Genomic DNA, 21,089 nt, shown 5'->3' on the forward strand with positions numbered 1-21,089 from the left:
TATATATACGTCATCTTTTTTAGACCAATCGAAGTGGAAAACTTATTTCACGACGGTCTTTTGTAAATAAGAGACGCAGTAGTTTTCAATAACGTCGTCTTCTCATGTATTTAAAGACGTAGTAGTTTTCAATAAGAGACAGAGTAGTTTTCAATAACGTCGTGAAAATTATATTTAACGGCGTAATGTTTTAAATATCGCCGTTGTATGCCTATCTTGCGGCCTTTTTCTTCTAATATGTCATATTTTTCCTTTTTAACGACGGTGATTTGTTTGTGTTGGTCGTATATTCTCATCCTCGACTATTTTTTAAAACTTATGCAGACTAAACACGTCTGTTTTTATTTTTTTTCGACGTTGTTTTATTTAACAACGTCTAATTTATCGTCGTTGTTGTTTCTGAAAATAGGACGGATAAATTTTGTAATACGACTCTCATATATTCGTAACCGACGTTGTTTGTTTTTTTCAACGTCTAATATATAAATACATACGTCGTAAACAATGACACTGACAACTATTTCCACGCCATGTTTTATAGAAAAATCGAAGTGGAAAATGTATTATACGACGGCTGTTTTTATATATTCGACGTGGTAGGAATCAATAACGTCGTCTTCTAATTTTCTTAAAGACGTCATATTTTTTGTTGTCGTGAAAATTATATTTAACGGCGTATTATTGTACTTTTCGTCGTTGTATGTCTATTTTGCGGCCTTGTTCTGTTAATATGTGTCATAAATCCGCACCAGTTTACATTACCATTGGTGTTGGAGGAAATATTGAGGGCTTGGCAACCAAGTAAGTATGCATGATAGATTTGGTGTTTTCTTATTCAATTCCGTAAGTATTCGTCAGAACTGCATATTGAGTTTATGAAAAATTCCTTTTATGATGCAGTATGGCATAACCACAGCCAGCTTACTCACACCATCCCTTTCCACAAACTGAACCCACCCAGCACCTTCAACCACTCTGCATGACAGTGGATTGAGCTTGCCCCTAAAATCTCCAAATCAAAATTTTCCAAAAATGAAGAAGTCGATAGCGTCGGGGTGGGGCAAGATCTGATTTTTTGAAGTTGACCTAAGCATATCTTGGGATGGGGCCCGATTGTTTAGGAGTCAAAGTTGTATGGGGAAATTTTGGGTTTTTAAATTGCATGCACTTGTAGGTTGCCATTGTTGTGTTGGTATCATATGTTCTCTCTGGTGCCGTGGTCATCTCCTTTTTGTCCTTTTTTTTTCCCGTTCATTCTGCTATGGTGTTTTTGTTCTTCAACAAAATTGTTGATTATTTGAGAAAGTGAGAGAAAGAGTGCAAAAAGAGAGAGAGAGAGAGAGAGAGAGAGAGAGAGAGATCAGATGGGGAGTGGGAGTGGAAGGCGGAGGGGAATGAGAAGGAGGGAGATACGAAAGAGAGATGATGACTTGCATGTTTTTTTCTTTTAATTATTTTTCATGGTTGTTGAAGAAAGGAGAAAGAGAGATAGCGATTTGGAAGAGAGAGAGGGGGCAATGGTTGGTGTGGCTGGGTAAGGGGATGGGTGTGGGTGGGATTTGGGTGAGAGGATCGGGTAAAGAGAGAGAGAGGTAGGGAGAGATATTTTTTTAGTTCTAAATTTTTTAATGTTTTATTTTAATTTTTAAATTAGTTTTAATCATTAGAATATCTAATTATATTTTTATCTATGTGGAGGTGGGCTCCACTTGAAACGTCACCCCTCAATTAGTGAATAATGAACCATGGGTACAAAATTATGCAAACACCCATGCCACGTCATCATTTTTAACAGAGTTTTGGATGGAGTTGATGGTAGGGGCAAAGTGAGTCATCAAACTATAGTCAAACGGGGTAAAGTCCCGTTTGGGATTGCTTTTTTTGGCCAAAAATCTGCTTCACTTAAGTTAAGCTGTTTAAGGTGTTTGGTAAAAATAAAATATCTCGATTATTTTAAAAGCAGTGGCCTTTTGACAATAGCTTTTAAAAGTAGGCTCTGGGTTGCTTTTCAAAGCTGCTTTCAAAAGAAGTAAAGATGAACCTTTAATGAATTTTTTTAATTCTCAAATTACCATCATTCATTTTAAAAAATGACACCACCTACACTTCCACATCCAACTCCACCACTTGCACCACCACATTCACAACCTCCACAACCACCGCCACCACCACCACCACCACCACATCCTTTTCCTCCTCATCATCCGCCACCACCTTCACAACCACGACCTCCACCACCACCTCCTCTGACAGGACCCGACCCAATTTCCACTTTGGAATTCGAGCCAAGTCCTGTGCGTGTCCGACACCTGGCGAATGTCGGGCACAAATGACCTTTTTACCCTTCTTATTTCAATATTGCTTTAAAATTTCCTTAGACTTCTGCCGAAAATTCGGCAGAGTCTCCCCTGTATTTTGACTAATCCCAAAGTTTTCCACCTGTTAAACAAGCTAATAATTCTTCACCAACTGCCAGAATAGTCAATCAACCAATTTCAACTCTAATCACTACATTTCCATCTGGATATCGGAGCGTTCTCTGAGTCCCTCAGGGTTGTGAGGATTTCTACAATACCATACCTGGTTTGAGACATGGAAGCTAAGAATGGCCCGGTGGTGGATCCCGCGTACTTCTATGGCCTGGGGGCGAAAAACAGGTTGGAAATGTGAGTGGACAAAAATAATGTTCTTCAAAACAATTTTCATAACATAATATCCCCCATTGTAAAAAGAAAATTTAGCTAAATAAAATTGAATACGTTCTTTCTGCATCAGGCATATTCAACTCAAGGCATTCTATATCAGTCATATTCAAGCTCGAAAGTTTCATACAAAACCACTGAAATCAAAGCTTTCATAAAAGTGCTGAAATCAAACGTATAAAAACTCTGTACTCAAACCTTGCATAACTGAACAAATATAAAGGTATCTATGCCTGAAAAATCAGAAAAACTGATTTAAAATAACTGAAAATCATAATTTAATAAAAGAAACTCAAAATCCTTTGAAAATACCACCAGTTTGTCCCCCTGTCTTTTCCGTCAATTCCCTGGCAGGTCTCGGGCGTCACACAGGCTACCCGAGCCGCAAACTGGCGAAATCAGGGGACTATGATCAGCCTGTCCCGCCGGCAGATTCCTCGATGACACCAAGTCAGCTCGAGTCGCTCTGGCAGGATGCAGGGGACCGTAGTCAGCCTGATCCGCAATCCTGGCAGGTCTCGGGGACACAAAGTCAGCCGAGCCGCAATCCTGGCAGGTCTCGGGACACCAAGTCTGCCGAGCCGCAAATCCTGGCACTCACGGTCCGAGCGTCCCCGAAACTTCGTGAGGCAAAGTCAAGTGCACTGACTGAACTATAATCAGACTGGATGTCCGTAGACATCGGTCCGACTCTGGGTAATCACCATAAAGAAAATGGGTACGAGGTGGGTTTAAAATAAAAGCCTTTAGAAAAATCTGAATAACAACTGAAATCACAAATTGTGCTGCTGTCTCATCTGATTTCAACCTCAAACTCTGTTTCTATAATTGATAAATAAGCAGCATAGATTTATAGAACTGTTACTGTACTGATCATGTTCCGAACCGTAATAAAACTTACTTAATATCAAATAAAGAAACTTATTCAAATAAATTCATCTCTAAAAACTTATTTATATAAAATCAATATAAACTCATTTATAAAACTTATTTACATAAAAGCACATCAAATCATTCATGAAATCTGATTTATGAAAGAAAGTCCACTCACAGATGGTCCAAGCTACTGCGACCCTTCGAAGGTCTCCTTTGCAATTCTGTCGGGTTCCTGGTGCCTGATTATCCATAAAGATTAAATTAATAAACTGCTGAATAAAACGAATTCCAATTAAACACCCTGCCCCCGACTCCTAAAATACGTACTTTTCGATTCAAAATACTCATATGCCCACACTAGCCTTTTCGGATAGTTGGACCAGTTTTGGGAGGTCCGATACTCAGCTAAGCGATAACTATCAGATCGGCCGACCTGGGACCCGTGGGGTCCACGGTCTCCGATGGCCAATCTGGACTTCCCTGAAGGTTTCTCATAGAACGGGAACCATGTTCTGCGAATTTGGTCCGAATCGGACGGTCGGATTGACCAAAATCGCGTTATCGCTTAAAACCCTAACCCTAGCCCCAGGGTTCGCGATTCCGGAGTATCCGGGACTCCGATTCGCGATCCGTCGAATCCTACGCGATCCTGAAATCACGTAGGCCGACATATCCAAAATTCAGCGCGATCCAACGATTACACGACACTGCACCCACGGATCGCGCGATATGGAAAATCCGTTCGGGCTCAAACGGACTCCGAATCGAGATCCGCGAAATCCCACGCGCTCGTGACGACACGAGGACCTCAAAACTGGCCAGAGCCGTGCCACCACCCTGGGCCACGCGCCGCCACACGCGCGGGACAGATCGGGTGTCCAAAGCGATTTCGGGTGGCCGAAAAATCTCGGAACCAAGACTCCAAACTCCTACCCTAGGTAAAACACCCCATTTGGAGTCACTTTTGTTCTTGGACCACCCCCAAAAAGTGACCGGATACAGTAGTTTCGAAGGGCCGAAGTTCGGCCGAATTTTCAAGTTCAAAATCGAACCCCTTAGAGCTAAAATCGATCGAACCCCATACACCCATCAGCTAGAGCACGAAAAATAGCTGAGAAACCATACCTTACTCGAACGATTTGGTGGAGAAACGAAGGAGAATTTCGAGCTGGAAGTTTGGGTAGCTTCGGACGAACCTCCGTCGGAAAACACGATTTGCCGGCCAGCTCAGGGCGGCCCCGGGGTTGAGGTCGGTTGGAGAAGGTAGGGGACTCGATGGCGGTTCCAACGCCACCGGTCCCGTGGCCATTGGAGCTTGGAGGCGGCGCCAGCACCCTCTGGAAGTCGGCGGCCCGTTTCGCGCAGAGTCTGGGTTTATATAGATGCAACTTCGAAATATTTACGGTTATGCCACTGAGACTCTTTTGACCATAACTTTTTCGTTACAACTCCGATTCGGGCCCACTCCGTGTCTACGGACTCCTTTCGCCGTGCTCTACGCAATGGCGCAAGCGGAATTCCCAAATTCTTTCTCAATCAAAAAGTCAAAATTTTCCCTATTAAATAATACAAGGGCAAAATTGTCTTTTCGCTAAAAGATATTTTCCTCACTTTTTAGATATTTTCTTTCTTTTTAGATATTTTGTTTTGGGTTCTTACATCCTCCACCTCCCCCTCCACCTCCACCACCACCACCACCACCACGACCTCCACTACGACCTCCTCCACCTCCACCAACTCCACCACCACCACCTCCTCCACCTCCACCTCCACGACCACCGCCACCGCCACCTCCTCCACCTCCACCTCCACCTCCACCACCACAACCACCACCACTACCACCACAACCACCTCCTCCTCTAAAACCTCCACAACCAACACCACAACCACTACCACAACCACCAACTCCACCTTCATCACCACCACCACCTTCACTCCATCACTACCACTACCACCACATGATACATAACACTTTTAACATCATTTCTATTTTAGTAATTATCCACAGTTACAACAATTTTATATTAAAATTTACCAAACGGTTTTGACATTGCTTTTTGTACTAACAGCACTTTAAAAATATTGTTTATCAAACATGGAGATGCTTTACTTTACAGCTAATTATTTTAAAAACACAGTATAAGCAACTTTTTTTAAAAGTGACAGCAATCCCAAACTAGACCTAAGTGAACCACTTTAAATTTGAAAGGGCAAAGTGAAATTTGATCGTAATATCCAGGGGCATTTGGTGTAAATATTTAAGGTGGTGTGCGAAGGGAAAAGGCATGCATTGTGAATTGTGACTGGGTGTCTTCAACTGTTACCGCGCTTAGTGGAATATTCTTAACGCTGACCTAACCCACAAACTCAAAATGCCACTTTTGGCAGATACCAAGCCTCACTTTCACAACTGGCCAAAGATGAGACGGAAACTCACCCAACAAGCTCATGTGTTCAGCGTTCCACCCACAAACAACCACCCACCCACCCACACTTCACACAACCCGTCCTCCTCCTCCCTTTTTCTTCTCTCCCCCACTACAACTGGAGCTGAAGATAGCTCCCTTTCTTCCCTCAGCAGCTGAGACTCCTGTTCTGTGCACAACCTGTTTGATAAAATGTCTCAGTGGGCTTGTGTCTCTGCTGCTAACTTGAGCTGCCAAGCTAGCATCATCAACACTCAAAAGCTACGAAACACTCCCAGATGCGATGCCTTTTCATTTAAAGGTAGTGAGTTTATGGCTCAAAGCTGTAGATTTTTAAGCCCACAAGCTATTTATGGAAGGCCGAGGAATGGTGCTTGCCCTTTGAAGGTTTGTTTTCTCTAGAAGTACGAGTGGTTTAGTTGCTAAATTGTTAAATTGTTAAAAGGGTAATAAACTTTTTTGCGTGTAATTGTAATGGTGTGTAGGTGGTTTGCGTTGATTATCCAAGACCAGACCTTGACAATACTGCTAATTTCTTAGAAGCTGCATATTTCTCTTCCACTTTCCGAGCCTCTCCTCGTCCAGCTAAGCCGTTGAAGGTCGTGATTGCTGGTGCAGGTGATTATGATATACAAACTTATTATATATTCTTAAAATTGCTTTGGGTTTTCTTTTTTCCATTTTTCTTTGGATGCTCATGCCCAATTTAAGCTTGTCTTATAGTGAACTCAAAATTTATGGATACTATATATAACATTTTATCTTTCATTATGTGATAAATATTTATTCTGTTCTGAATTTTTGCAGGTTTGGCTGGTCTGGCAACTGCAAAATATTTGGCTGATGCAGGTCATAAACCTATCTTACTGGAAGCAAGAGATGTTCTAGGCGGAAAGGTTTTTCAGCTGCTATAACTTTATCCCACTTCAAGACCATATTGCTGTTAGCTTGAAAAAGTTATAACTTTATATGTTTTGCGGCTAATGATTAGAGAGAAAATATCATTTATTAAAATTTAGAAAGAAAAAAAAAACATAAGGATAGGAGAGAAGAAATTTATTAGAATTGCAAGGGAAGGACAGTCTTACATAATTAAATAAATTTACTATAACTTGCCAAAAAGAAAGACACTAAGTTCTGGAAAACCTGCACAAAAGGAAAACATAAGCAAGTGGGGAAAATCCATCTAAGAAAAAGTGCAAAGATAGAGAATTTGCTCTTGGAAAGTTCCAAGGGGCGAATCTGACTCTTATAACTGTGCTTTCTAGTCTTCCAACTTATAATTATGTCCTTGTTTGTGCTTCCAAAATCAGTGGCCAATGAGTACCCAATTGGAAGGGTCACTGTCCAATATTTATCCACATTCTAACTTCATATCTCAGATATTTTTGTTGTTTCTATTAATTGCTTATTGAAATATCCAGTTTTTTGATAGGTGGCAGCATGGAAAGATAAGGATGGAGACTGGTACGAAACAGGCCTACATATCTTCTGTGAGTTTAATAGTTTTTTCACTTATAAAAAATCTTTTTTTTCAACTTTAATAATCATCATGCTACATTTGGGTGGCTGGTATGGGAGAGGATGATAAAGTATAATAAATTGGGAAATGAGATTCCTAGTAATTAGTAGCTTGCATTGTTCTCCTTCCAAAGTTCAGACTCTGTAAGGGTATCGAGTCCACTATTTTTCTGTTCTGTTTGAAGAAAACAAAAATCTCTCATAGAGTATTGAAGGCTGAGAAAATTACACTGGCAGGCGATTGTGCTTGCAAGTGAACCATTGTATTCTCTGAAAAGATAAAGTTTTTAAATAAAGTGCCTATTTCATTTTTGACCAAAATTGGTTTATATATAAATTTGTAATATTCTATATCAATACAAAATTTTAGCTAATATATAAGTTGCAACAGAGAGGGGTGAATAAAATTAATTTTAGGTGGACGTATCAAAATGTTAATCAACCAAGTTTTTAGAATTATATTGGAAAAGGGTGGATAAGCAGTACTTATAAAATCAGAAAATTTAAAATCTGCCACCTGTTGTATGTAGGGGGGTTCAAACCCAAGCATTTCCAGTATCTTTTTTCATTGTCTGTCTTCTATCCAAGATCAATCTACATTATGTATTTAGTGCTTAATGAAACTGGTTCTTTAACTTTGCTTTAGGAATTTTCTTTAAAAATAGACTATTGATGTCTCTAGTGCTTATACATAGAGCAGCCGGGTAATGGATTCTATTTCTTATGATACATATTTTTTGTATTGGCAAGTTGGGGCTTATCCGAATATTCAGAACCTGTTTGGTGAGCTTGGTATTGATGATCGATTGCAGTGGAAGGAGCATTCTATGATATTTGCAATGCCAAGCAAACCAGGAGAGTTCAGCCGGTTTGATTTCCCTGAAGTTTTACCAGCACCCTTAAATGGTAAGATATTTAGCCACCTCTTGAAATTTGACAATAGTTTCTCTACAACTGCAGGAATTCATTCCATTCCTTGGAAAGTAGCTTGATTTATACAAACATTACAAAATAATTTTAGTAGATTCAAGTATTACAATACCTTGTTTACTTAATTGTCTGACTGTCCATATTTGATAACCAACACTCACACTGTCAACCCTTTATTATAATGTTATTAACAGAAGATTCTGGGATTTTACAAATAGCCAAAGACTACTCTAAAATTCATATAATCTGGTGGATGACATTGGTAGTTCGGAGGCTTGGTGGCAGCATTGGGTTGTAGGTTGGCAATCTGAGAAGATTGGTAGGATGGACAAATCGATTTCTTCCTGAAGGGTAGAGATTATCAAGAGTGTTGTCTAGTTCACCACCTTTTCATGTTTCCCAAGGAAAAGATAAATTCCGAGTTGGTCCGCTTAAACCTATGTCTTTAATAATGTGAAGAGATTTTTTTTTTTTATTGTGGGATGGATGAAAATAGTACGAGAATGTTAATTATCATCTAGTGAATTCGGATGATTTTACTCCGTACTCAGTAAGAAGGTTTGGGCGTTAGGAGACTGGGTATCTTTAGCAGGGTCTTTTAGGTGAATTCTTGTCAAGACAGTAGAAATTTTTTTGGAGGCACATGGTGCTTTTCATACAAGGGAGAGAAATGATAATCAAATATGTAGTTTTATGTTGTTTTGTTGGAAACACACAATATGTTTTAGTTTTTCTTTTGCCCAAGACAAGCATGAAATACACATTAAATTCCAGAATTTGAGGGCTCAAATAGGCAATGGTGTTTCAGTCGAACACTATTTTAGAATCAATATGCTTTCTGAGAAAAGGCACGAAGAATTGTAAGTATGGACAGTTGAAGTCATCAATAAGAATCCAATTCTCTCTTGTCTTGTTCCGTCTCTTTTATTTCTTTTTTCTGATTCCTATAGCCCTCTGTTTCTTTCATGAACTTGCTCTTGATTTGTGTTTTTTTCCCTCTCAATATCTCCTTGTTTAAAGATGGTTGGTTATGTTTGGGCTCATTTTTCATCTGGTTAGGTCAATGGATCCAAATTTTACCTAGCCCTAGGCTTTGTCTTAGAGAAAACAGAACTCAGGACGAATTTGAGCTTCAAGTTTGTTAGATATTGAGTAAGCCAAACCCAACTGCTCAAGACCAGCGACAACCAGATGGGAGAAAAAGGACCTGGTGTGCGGTCCATTGAACTATGGAATAGGCTCAAGGAACCGTGGCTAATGCATCAATTTTTTTCCCCTTAGTTGCACGACCTTGGTATCTTTTAGTGGTCTCGGATGAGTTTTCTTGTCTTTCATTCATTTCCAATTTCCAATTTCCTATTGTTCCATATTCTGGATTTTCATTAATTGAACAAAATTTAAGTAACTTTAAATATATTTATACAAGTGTCTTTAGATATTTTATAAAAAGTAATATTAAAGTTTAAGCAAAATTCTTGGAAGACAACGCTGGTGCTTCCATGATCTACATGCATGTATTCTTGAGGATTCAGCCTGCTATATTCTAATGATTAGATATCTTGTTTCTGAATTATGCTTAGATTAAATGATGCATGCGATTGTAAATTCATTCTTTGCTTGTGCTGTTAAGAGTCCTAATTGATGGGCCACCTTGGGTGTTAGTAAAATATTTTCTTTGTTTGGTAAGATATATGTAAGGAATTTTTTTCTTGTCAGAGTTATGTTATTAGACTGAGAATCAAAACCATCATTAGTTAATATTATGCCTGAATGTGTGGTCCTGTCCTGATTAACATTCTGGCCACGTAACATGCCGGATTTCTGGCAAGGGATCACTACCCCCCCCGGTCTCTTGTATCTCTTTCTCTCCGTGTAATATATATTATATATAAAGAGAGTAGGCATATATATAATATTTGTATAAAGTGAGAAGAGAGAGGACATCTCTCTGTATATATTATTACTTTTTTGAGCTGTTTGTGATTGTGGCTGGCAGGAATATGGGCCATATTGAAGAACAATGAGATGCTGACTTGGCCAGAGAAAATCAAGTTTGCAATTGGACTACTGCCAGCAATTCTTGGTGGGCAGGCTTATGTTGAAGCCCAAGATGGCTTGAGTGTAAAAGATTGGATGAGGAAACAGGTACTCTAATGTAGTTGATAAATGTTTTTGCATGTTTTATTGGCTGAGTTAGACGTGTTTGTGTATATATATAGCTAGGAGCTTATGTGCCATGAGCAGATATTGTAATGAGTTGAAAAGTAAAGGGTTAGACCAAACCTGCTTCTTTGGTCATTCAGTTTCACAATCATGAAATGGGCCAAGATTGGTTGATCTCAGTACACGATGTGCTCAGATAAAGTACCTACTGAAAATATTAGAGGACCAAATCATATAGTTTGCTGAGAATAATTAATATTAGTCAAAGTTCCCAGTACTAGCAGATAGACAATGAAATTATGAAAAGGAGATCTACTTCTTGTCAATTATTAATGTATAAGAGACTAGCTATTACGGCACATACAATACCTGACACTAGTTTGGATGGCTAAAATCCAAGGGACTAGCTTGTATCTGGTTTTCCATTTAAAGCTTTTGTTTCATAATGGTCAAGATGTCAGTGTGGCAGTGCGAGCCTCAAGATTTGAAGAGGTAGACATTTCGACGAACTTGTTGAAATCTAGAAAAACCGAACTAGTTTTCTCCTTCAGAGGAAAATAGGCATAAACTTGTATGTACTCTTAATTAATTATAACTGAATCCACAAAATTTACATCTCCAGTGAGAAAATAAGAGATATAGAAATAAAAAACTGAGATTGTGTTAACAGAAAGCGATTTTTCTTCAGTGTTTTTACAATTTTTGTTTATTTAATTGATTGAAACAACTACCAGCCAAAAAATAAAATGAAATAAAATTGACTTTTTTTATGATTTGCAGGTCAGTCGTATATTTCATGTGATCCTGTCGTATTGGTTGATCAGATTGAATTTTGATGAAGATAGTTTATACAGGGAAAAAAACAATGACTTGTGATTTCTCCTTTTCTCTCAGGGCATACCGGATCGAGTGACTACTGAGGTGTTTATTGCCATGTCAAAGGCCCTGAACTTTATTAACCCTGATGAACTTTCAATGCAGTGCATATTGATTGCTTTGAACCGATTCCTTCAGGTATGGTGAATTCCCTCACTTTCAACAATGCATATTGATTGCTTTTACTAAGAATCTTGTTTTTCTTCCAATCCATAAAAGATTGGTGTGAAAGAAGAACAGTTCACGATATAATGGTATAGCTTCATGTGCATCATTAATGCAAGTTAGAACCGTGTAATATATAGTTTCCTTTGTATGTTAGATGGAGCATGGGTCAGATCTCAGAAGCAACTTATCCTGAATATCACTCCTTGTGAAATATAATTTTTTATTTTTGGATGAGTTCCATCTCTGTATGCACTATATGCGATCACTATATTATTACTTAAGAGGACAACTTTTGTTACAACCTAGCACTTCCTGATCAGTATACTATGCAAACACATGTATAGGAGAAACACGGTTCCAAGATGGCTTTTTTGGATGGTAGTCCCCCTGAGAGACTCTGTGCACCAATTGTTGATCATATCCAGTCATTAGGCGGTGAAGTCCGAATTAATTCCCGCATACAGAGAATTGAGCTAAATAAAGATGGGACCGTGAAGAGTTTTGTACTAAATAATGGGAGCATGATTGAAGCAGATGCCTATGTATTCGCCACTCCAGGTGTCGCACAAATTTTCTTTTCAGATAATATAGTTGAACTTAAGTGTATATTTCAGTTTCCCTAAGGTGGTGGTTTGGTTTTCTTATAAACAGTTGATATCCTAAAGCTTCTATTGCCTGATAACTGGAAAGAGATCCCATATTTCAAGAAATTGGAGAAACTGGTTGGCGTTCCAGTTATCAATGTTCACATATGGTGAGTGGATATTAACTGATATTAAACAATAATGCAAATAGCTCTCTCTCTCTCTCACAGACACACACACAGAGACGAACGCACGCACATTCTCTTTCACTTAATAAGTATTGATTCCTTAATTTTTCATGATCAGAAAATAGAACTGGATGGTGTATATTGACAACTGGCCTAATTTATGGGTTTCTTTCTTCAATTTTTTGTTGGCCTGGAAATTTCAATAAATGAGAAAAAACTTATATGGTTTAGGACGTCTCTTTAAGTTAAATACAAGTTTTATCACAAGATATTGGGATTGGCTATGGGTACTTTTCTTAACCTCTTTGGGGTTCTCACTTTAGTCCTTGTCAATCAGTCATTGCCAATGAAAGCCATACCTTTCAGGTTTTATTGCTTAGAATGGCCCAAAAATGTGATTTCCAAATGTAATGTGAAACCTGCTATTGATTTATTTATTTTACTCAATTTCTTTGTCATTTTATTTCGGTCTGAAGTTACTCTCTGTTTCACTGAAGTAATATGTTAGTAATATGCATGCTAATCTGATGCTATGAATTGTTTTTAATTACAGGTTTGACAGAAAGCTGAAGAACACATATGATCATCTACTTTTTAGCAGGTCCTGCTCATACTTAGTTGTTTAGTTTAGCATAGATATTACAGTGATGCTTACTTTCCGTGTGTATCTCATGGTTCTTTGAGGTTTGCTGCTTGCAGCTTGACATTCTGACTGGCCGTGTTAAAGTTACTCAGCCAAGGATAATATATGACAAAATGTTGGTTCTAATATTGTAAGGGCTGCATAAAGATAATAAGCCATCCCGTCCAGGCCAAAACATTTGAAGCTAGAAAGAATTTATCTTCTTTAGTTGGTGTTATAATTTATCTTCTTTCAATCCATAATGGAGGCCAAAATAAGACATCCCGTCCAGGCCAAAATATCATCTAAACAATCCCAAGTTTATAATTTATCTATAATTTGATGACAAACTTGGGATTGTTTAGATAATATTTTAATTTAAAAAGAAAACTACAAAAAATACAGCCTATTTGGTGTATAATGTATCCAAACTCTTATAATGCTGTCTGCTGCCTTTGGTCTCCTTTTATTGTGCCAGTATTGTTTCATCTGTGACATGGTCTTTTTTTTCCCCTAATGCAGAAGTCCTCTTTTAAGTGTCTATGCCGACATGTCCGTAACATGTAAGGTAAAATCTGTTATTTATTCCTTATTAGTAAGCACAGTAGATATTGTTTGATTTTTCTTTTTAACTTCTAGCTACCATGCATCTAATAATGTAACTATACATTTCGTATCTTTAGAGAAACTAATATTAAAACACAAAATCTTGCATATAGTGACAAACATTTTAATAGCAACGAAGTTGAAAACATTTTGAGAAAAAGGAACAGTATTGTCTCTTTTTCTCATTCAATGTTAAATAACCATTTTGTTTGAATCTTTCAAAATTTGAATTTGTTTTGTATAGAATAATACTTGCATCCTGACTGGTCATGACCCTGTTTATAATAGTGTGGCAGCGGTTTATATATTATTATTGATTTATTGGAGGTTTTTTCAGTCATGAGAGAGGTGAGCTACAAGCATATGTCTAGGGACTTAAACATGAACTGTAAATAATTTGTTTTAGAGGTAGATGACAATTCTCTAGGTTGTGCAATAAGAATTTAGATCGAAAAGACTGAGAAAGTATATCATTCAATTATGAGAAAAAGATGATATAATTTTTATCCTTGTGTACTATTCTTGTACTGATTCTTTTGAAATTTCTTACCACAAAAGAAATTTAAAAGGAAAGAGAATAACATGTTCTTTTGTTTGATGAGAAATATTGTTTTATGGAACCATGGATGAAGCACATAAGCATGAATTATAGACCTACTCATTTATGGATGGATATTGTTCCACGCTACCTCCTGCATAATTTTTTATGTCAACGTAATAAGAATATTGTATCAGTTTTCCCTATCCAGGAAAAATCAGTTAATGGATTTTCATTATATTCTCTTAGTATCAAGTATAACTCATTTCAATTCCTTTTAGTTTCATTTTCATTTTAGTTTACTTTTGGGTTGGGGACATGATTCATTGTAATTCATTGCAGGAATATTACAATCCAAACCAGTCTATGCTGGAGTTGGTTTTTGCACCAGCAGAAGAATGGATATCATGCAGTGATTCAGAAATTATTGATGCTACACTCAAAGAACTTGCAAAACTCTTTCCTGATGAGATAGCTGCAGATCAAAGCAAAGCAAAGATTTTGAAGTACCATGTTGTGAAAACACCAAGGTTTGAATTTATAGCCATAAGTTTTGAATCTTAATGAATGTTTATGAATATTATTTGAAAAATCATGTTGCCAGTACGCAATGGAAATAAATTCCAGGGGCTCTTTGTGTTACACGTGAACTTGTTTGATTGAAATATTAACATATTGTCTCATACCGCCTAGTTAAAATTTTCCTTTTTATATTTAATGTGGAAATTTCTAGCTATTAATTTTTCACACAAAACTTTAATGGAAACTACGGGGCAGCAAATTCACATGGAAGGGTTGGATTTTAATTTATTTACTTGTTGATTTAGCGGGACTATTCTGCATAAGGAGTTCCATTGCCATGTCGTAAGCAGTTGAATCCAGAACTATGCCCTAGGAATAAGGAGGCATGACCATTGGGCCACTGCCTGACGTGCCCGTGGTTGACTTGGTTATGGGTGTTTGTGCTTTAACTGATTATGACTGATTTTTGTCTCAGGTCGGTTTACAAAACTGTACCAGGTTGTGAACCTTGCCGTCCCTTGCAAAGATCTCCCCTAGAGGGTTTCTATTTAGCTGGTGATTACACAAAACAAAAGTATTTAGCCTCAATGGAAGGTGCTGTTCTGTCAGGGAAACTTTGTGCACAAGCAATTGTACAGGTAATTTCCATCAGGACACTGGAATTTATATGGCATGATGAACACTCATGTTCATCTATGTCTGAATTTACTTAAAACTGATATCTTACAAACATGGTCTGTGAAAAACGAAAAATATCTCTTGAATATTTAACGTGCACCACTTGCCTCCATTTTTTGCTGGTTTTACTTTACAGGAGTCATCCCACTTTTATTTTTTTGATTATTTAGTGATGGAAATTTTGGCATTTACTTGAATTGAAATCTTTTCGATGTCTATAATTATCAGTCACATAATTCCTGTGCTGCACTAAGGAACTTTCTAAGTGGTTGAAATGCCTTAGGAATGAGTTTATTGTTGTTTTCATGTAGTTTAGGCCTTTTTTTTATTATAGCAATTTTGGTTTTGGTTCTGGTGTTCAGATTTTTGTCTTTTGGTTAAAGAGATAGAGAGAATANTATAAAATAAACGATTAAGGTAGATGAGAAATGAGAGAGGTGTCACCCCTCTACTTTACATCAATCTTCTCTGTCCTGTCCTCACTTTTTTCTCCTTTTTCAACTCTATCTTTAATACAAACCAAAGACAAAAGGTTACGAAATTGGCCCTCAATATTTCCAGTCCTTTTAGCGTAGAGTTGTATTTGATGACAAAGCCTTTGTAATGTCTGTGCTCTCCTCTGTTTGCATGTTGAACTTTCATGTATTTAAATATCCAGGATTACGAATTGCTTGTTGCTCGGGGACAAACAAGGGTGGCTGAGGCAAGCGTTCGGTGACGAAAAACCTTGAAGTAGAGGCAAGCTGTGCAGTTTTTTCTGGATGATAATTTAAAAATGGGTTAGTGCTTGTAAACGATTGGATTACAACAATTTAGGCACCAATCATCCCCTTAAGGCAATGTATGTGGAGACAATTCTTTGAGCACTTTGGTGGTGCATCTCTTAAAAAATGGTGTTATTCTTTGTACCCTATCATTGAGCGTGTACGTGTATATAATCTGATCAGAGCGTTTATCTATGGTCATTCCAGCCATTAAATTTGGCAAAAGGAAAGAGGTAAATCCATCCTAGAACCAAATGAATATGTATTTTTGTTTTCCAAATGTTACTCTACAATTTAAGAATTATATTATACTTGATTGCTCGGGATTAACAGAAAACGCAACCTTACCCATCTTGTGCTTAAGCTACTCCTACGCTCAACAATATCCCCTATGGGGGCGAGGGCTTCATAAGAGTTGTGATGTGGTGGTACGTTACGACTCATAATGAGTTATATTATTCTTTCCAATGTGTGAATCTGTATTGAATCATTCGGCAGATGAATTCTGTACAAATATAGTTCATTCCATTGAGTTGACAGTCAATGAGTTGTTGGAACTTGGAAGAAATCGGCCACACCGGTTTGAACTTTGAATGGTTTGTACGAACTAGATTAAGAATTTCACCTTGTAATTAAATTTGGTTTCAGTCCCCACTTTACACATGTGTCCCGTATATTCTAACTTCATTAGTCATACCAAATTTCCGTAAGGACAACAAAATCAATGTTAAGTTTCCAAGTTCGCATAGCGGATGAGAAATGATAACGGTTGAATGAAATAATGAAGGGCTGAGATTTAAACTTCTGGGTGCCTCTATTTTACCCTCAGAAAGTTCAAAAAGTAAGGATTTTTCTTAATGTTGGAGTCGTTCTTCTAGTTTTAAAGGGCAAAATGGGACTTTCAAGTTTTGATGGGTGAACTGATCAAATATACTGTGCGTAGAAGCGAAGTATACAAATACAAAGACCCAAAGGTTCGCATCTTCTTCTTCTTCGCGCTTCTCCACTGGGCTTTCTCCTCCACAGCTTCTCCTCCTTCTCCTTGGCGCTTCTACTCATACGAGCACCAGACCCAAAAAAATCGAGTTTTGGGTTTTCTTTTTTGGCTGCAGATGTAAGTGTAGAGTGGCCGGAAGATAAAAGTAAAATGCAACAGAATTTGATTTGGGGATGGTTTTTCATCGCATCCGGCTCTGTTTTCTTTCTGGGTTTTCTCTATGCTACCGTCTTATCCAAGCTTCTTCCACCTTCAGATAATATTATCCTGTCCGCCATACAAAATGACCGGTAATTGCTTGTTTTCGGTTCAGCCAAGTGATTTTGTATTTTTCCCCCCCCTATATGTATGTTATTTTTTCTTCTGTTACTATTCAATGCTAATTCATATCCAAAATTAGTCCCAGAATCCAATGTACTAGCTTAAACTCCATTTATCATTCATTCCAGAACAAAATTGCCATATGATTTGACATACTTATTAGGGAAAAATAACGGGTTCTTCTATAAGTTATTAAGTTGCAATGTGCAAGTACCTATATGTTTGATGCAGTAGTGATCCAATAATAACATTTGGATACCTATCAGAAAAAAAATGCCAATTTATATAATTTATCTCCATATGATGTTCTCTTTTTCTGGGTAAGCATATGTTGTTTTTTCTTCTTCTGTCAATATGATCTTACTTGATCTATTTAATGAATGCTTAGCTTTATGATAACAATATATATGAGTGAGTTTATTAGTTTCCAGCTGGTGGGTTTCTTCTGTATTATTGTCAGTCGTTAGGAGAATAGGGTTTCATTACACTGAGCACTACGTTTGGGACAGATCTACAGACTTTCCCTTTGGGGTTTATTTGAATAGGTAGAGATTGCCTGCAAATTTGTGTTGATGAGGCGGTTTTCCTGCAATGTAATTCAACATCATATGCTTTCTTAGGTTGCTTTAAAGAAGAGGGATTTATTTTTTGGCGGAAGTGACAGCTATTTAGGATGCTGTAATCTGTGTGAAAAGATGGGTTTTGATTGTATGCGGGAGGTATGTACCTCCCTGAGGTGAAACACAGCAGCTAGGGAGTAAAGAAAAAGAGCTTGGAAGATTGACCATACAAGTGTGTGCAAAATCTTAACTGTCAGCTTCGACGGTAGCCAAAAAGTCCAAATTATCAGTCACTGCATGTTGTACAAAATCCCAATGTGGAGCGATATCCACAAAGGAAAATTTTGAACTTGCTCTGGCCATGAAATGGGACAGTTTTCTTTGTTCGTCAATATATCAATCTTTTGCGTTGGCTGGTTGAATTGTGCATGGCAAGAGATATGGATATTGTTGTTCATATGTGTATATTTATCTTTTTATATAGAGAAGAAAGTCTAAGGTATTGAGTGATTGTCAAAAATTCGTTGACAGTTGCTTTATTTACTCTCGAGTGTTAGTAAGTGACTTGATGCCCATACCTATTAAGCTGATTTGGAAAGTTCCCCAAGTTTAACATGACTTTCTTTTTTACTGGATTTTTGTTATTGACATAACGTACTGAAGTTCCTATTCTTCTTCATTTTCTAACTTAGTTTCTTGTCTGATAATAGGTATTATTGCTTTTTGGTGCCCTTGACTCTCCCGGTCCTTGTGGTTGCTGTATACTTTCATTGGCTTAGCATGAAACTGTTCAAACATGCATGATTTTTCTAAGCCAATCAGGTATGTTCGAAAGCAATGGAATATTTTATGCTTGTATGAGTTCAGAGTTAGATAAGTGAGGCTACTTTCTTCCTTCCGAGGTTATGCTCAAGAAGGCAGAATACCAGCACTCACTGTGTTTGGCCAAAACACTGAGGAATGTGATTATGTACCACTGCTATGGTACATAATCACATTTATGGGCTCTAGATTTTCATTTAAGAATTTCTTGAAAAGTCTTTTTAATAATTCTTTTCTTTCTTGTTCATAAGTTTAATTATTTTTTTTCCTCCCTGAAATGTTTCCATTCAAGATCATGAATTCTTATTGGCAAATGCTGTAAACATAGGAATCGCAGTGAGTCTTTTCCATGAAGTATTCAACTTACAAGAATCATTTTTAGTTTTTTATAGTGTGGACATTTTTTGTTTATCTTAAAATTTTTCCTCGAATACAAAATGGACGGTTGCGCTTTCATAGGAAAATAGAAAGGCTCGCCAATGGCCCTTGTATTTTGGGTCAAGTTTCATCAAGGCCTTGTGATTTTACCGAATTTGCCACTATAAAATGGATATGTTGCAATTCGACATCACGTTGTTATTTTATCAATTTAGTCGACAAAAATAGCATGTGGTTTGCACACGATTTTTTTTTTTTTTTTTTTTTTTTTTTTTTTTTATAACCAAAAAAAAAATTATTCGAGCGCTAATCTAAATTACTTTAACATACAGGTAGAGGGACTCGAACTAATCCATTCAAGATTATGCAAATGTGCAGGCTCATTGTCCTAACCAGCTAGCTTAACTTAAGCATGCACGATTTGAGATATTTTAGATGGTGGCAATGAAGTTAAACCACCCTAAATATCCCCAATCATCCAGTCAAAGTCTATTTTTCTTTGGAAAAATTGACGGAATTAAAGATGTGTCATTGAAATATAAGAAGTTGCAACTCTATTTATAAAATTAGCAAAACCGAAACTGCATGAAATCCAACACTGATCCAGACTTCAATATGCCTAATAGCAAGCCAATTATGAATCCAACACTGATCCCAATCAAAACTCTGAAATCCAAGCAAATTACCATCATAACCTGAAATCTCAAGGTTGAAATGCATACAACTTAGTTTCATAAACCATCTACAGAACGTTGTTCTGTTGGTTTCGGATAAATACAGAAAGAACACAAAATCAAAACTGCAACTTAAACATATTCCATGGACTTGGTTCACAGTGAAAGTATATAGAACAACTCAATCAAGCTTAGCACAATTAGTCGGCAAAATTAACGTAAATGTTTACAAACTACATGACAAAATATGTAAATTTCACACTCCCTTGTCCTTTCTCCTCCCTTCAGTTTTCTCGGGGACCAAACAGGATCAAGGGAAAATGAATTGGAGGAAGGGGAAGGTAATGATGAGGCTGGTGGGAGGTGAGGGAACAGAGGAACAAATGCCCTTGCACATCTATAGGATCACAACCGATGATGAATCCTATTGTCTAGGAGTGGTGCTGAATGAAAGAGTGCGAAGATGCACACGAATTACATGAGAAAGTCCTGAATGTTATATTTGAAAATGGGGATTTGGAAGAATACGACACGCCTTCCATTGAGGAGTACACAGTGCTCTATCTTCAACTAAATGGAGACAGTTTCTTGAGGGTCAAACTTGAAATTGCTTGGGCGTCTTCCGGTACTTAGTGGATCAAGTATCTTCTTTTTGATGGGACTTTGTTAGACATTTATTGAAGAACTGAAGATGAGGAAACTGAATTGGTTGGTTGGAAAGGGGTTCGGATTGAAGATTGCAACGGTGACATAGAAGCTTTGGATGAAATGGTCAAGAATTATTCCTCAGTTCATGGTGATATTGATGCATGTACCTTGATTTACTACACCAAACTTAGGATGTATTTGATAAGGAGCTAAGTTTGGAGATCGAATGGGATGTATTCACCCATTTGGTGCAAGGAGTTGTTGCATTCTTTGAAGATCCTTGGTCTGAGTGGTTAGATGGTGATGAGAGATACATTTATTGGAAGCCTAAAAAAGAAGATGGAATTTTGGTGTCAATGTGCAGAATCACCATAGATGGGAAAGGCACTCCTTGTGGGATCTTCTATTTGACTCAGAAATCAACCAAGTGATGGATCTTTATAGACAGATAAAAGAACACATCAGACTATATCATGAGGTTGAGGGATATCTTAGGTAATAACATATAGTCTGATGTGTTCTTTT

The 21,089-nt window shown here is 37.5% G+C and overlaps 1 protein-coding gene and 1 long non-coding RNA gene across 2 annotated transcripts; both read left to right on the forward strand.

The window, feature by feature from the left end:
- The first annotated feature begins 6,004 nt into the window (after nt 1-6,004).
- LOC117635990 (15-cis-phytoene desaturase, chloroplastic/chromoplastic) lies at nt 6,005-16,501 on the forward strand. Its single transcript, XM_034370405.1, has 14 exons — nt 6,005-6,391; nt 6,490-6,622; nt 6,812-6,900; nt 7,440-7,497; nt 8,276-8,431; nt 10,452-10,600; nt 11,513-11,632; nt 12,007-12,220; nt 12,314-12,416; nt 12,988-13,035; nt 13,579-13,624; nt 14,543-14,730; nt 15,198-15,360; nt 16,059-16,501. Exons 1-14 carry the CDS (start codon nt 6,197-6,199, stop codon nt 16,116-16,118), a joined length of 1,722 nt encoding a protein of 573 aa, XP_034226296.1. The 5' UTR covers nt 6,005-6,196; the 3' UTR covers nt 16,119-16,501.
- Nucleotides 16,502-17,072: 571 nt separating this feature from the next.
- LOC117614868 lies at nt 17,073-19,432 on the forward strand. Its single transcript, XR_004583930.1, has 2 exons — nt 17,073-17,451; nt 18,753-19,432. It is a non-coding gene; the product is annotated as an uncharacterized LOC117614868 (long non-coding RNA).
- The last annotated feature ends 1,657 nt before the right edge of the window (nt 19,433-21,089 follow it).

This window comes from Prunus dulcis, chromosome 1 (genome assembly GCF_902201215.1).
Source record: "Prunus dulcis chromosome 1, ALMONDv2, whole genome shotgun sequence".
In the NCBI taxonomy this organism is placed as follows: Eukaryota; Viridiplantae; Streptophyta; class Magnoliopsida; order Rosales; family Rosaceae; genus Prunus; species Prunus dulcis.

What these genes read in the sequence shown, in the direction of transcription:
- LOC117635990 (XM_034370405.1), top strand. Translation starts at nt 6,197, where the DNA reads ATGTCTCAGTGGGCTTGTGTCTCTGCTGCTAACTTGAGCTGCCAAGCT. An exon ending in TTTACCAGCACCCTTAAATG is followed by an intron (nt 8,432 to 10,451) that starts GTAAGATATTTA and finishes TGTGGCTGGCAG; the next exon opens with GAATATGGGCCATATTGAAG. An exon ending in GTTATCAATGTTCACATATG is followed by an intron (nt 12,417 to 12,987) that starts GTGAGTGGATAT and finishes TTTTAATTACAG; the next exon opens with GTTTGACAGAAAGCTGAAGA.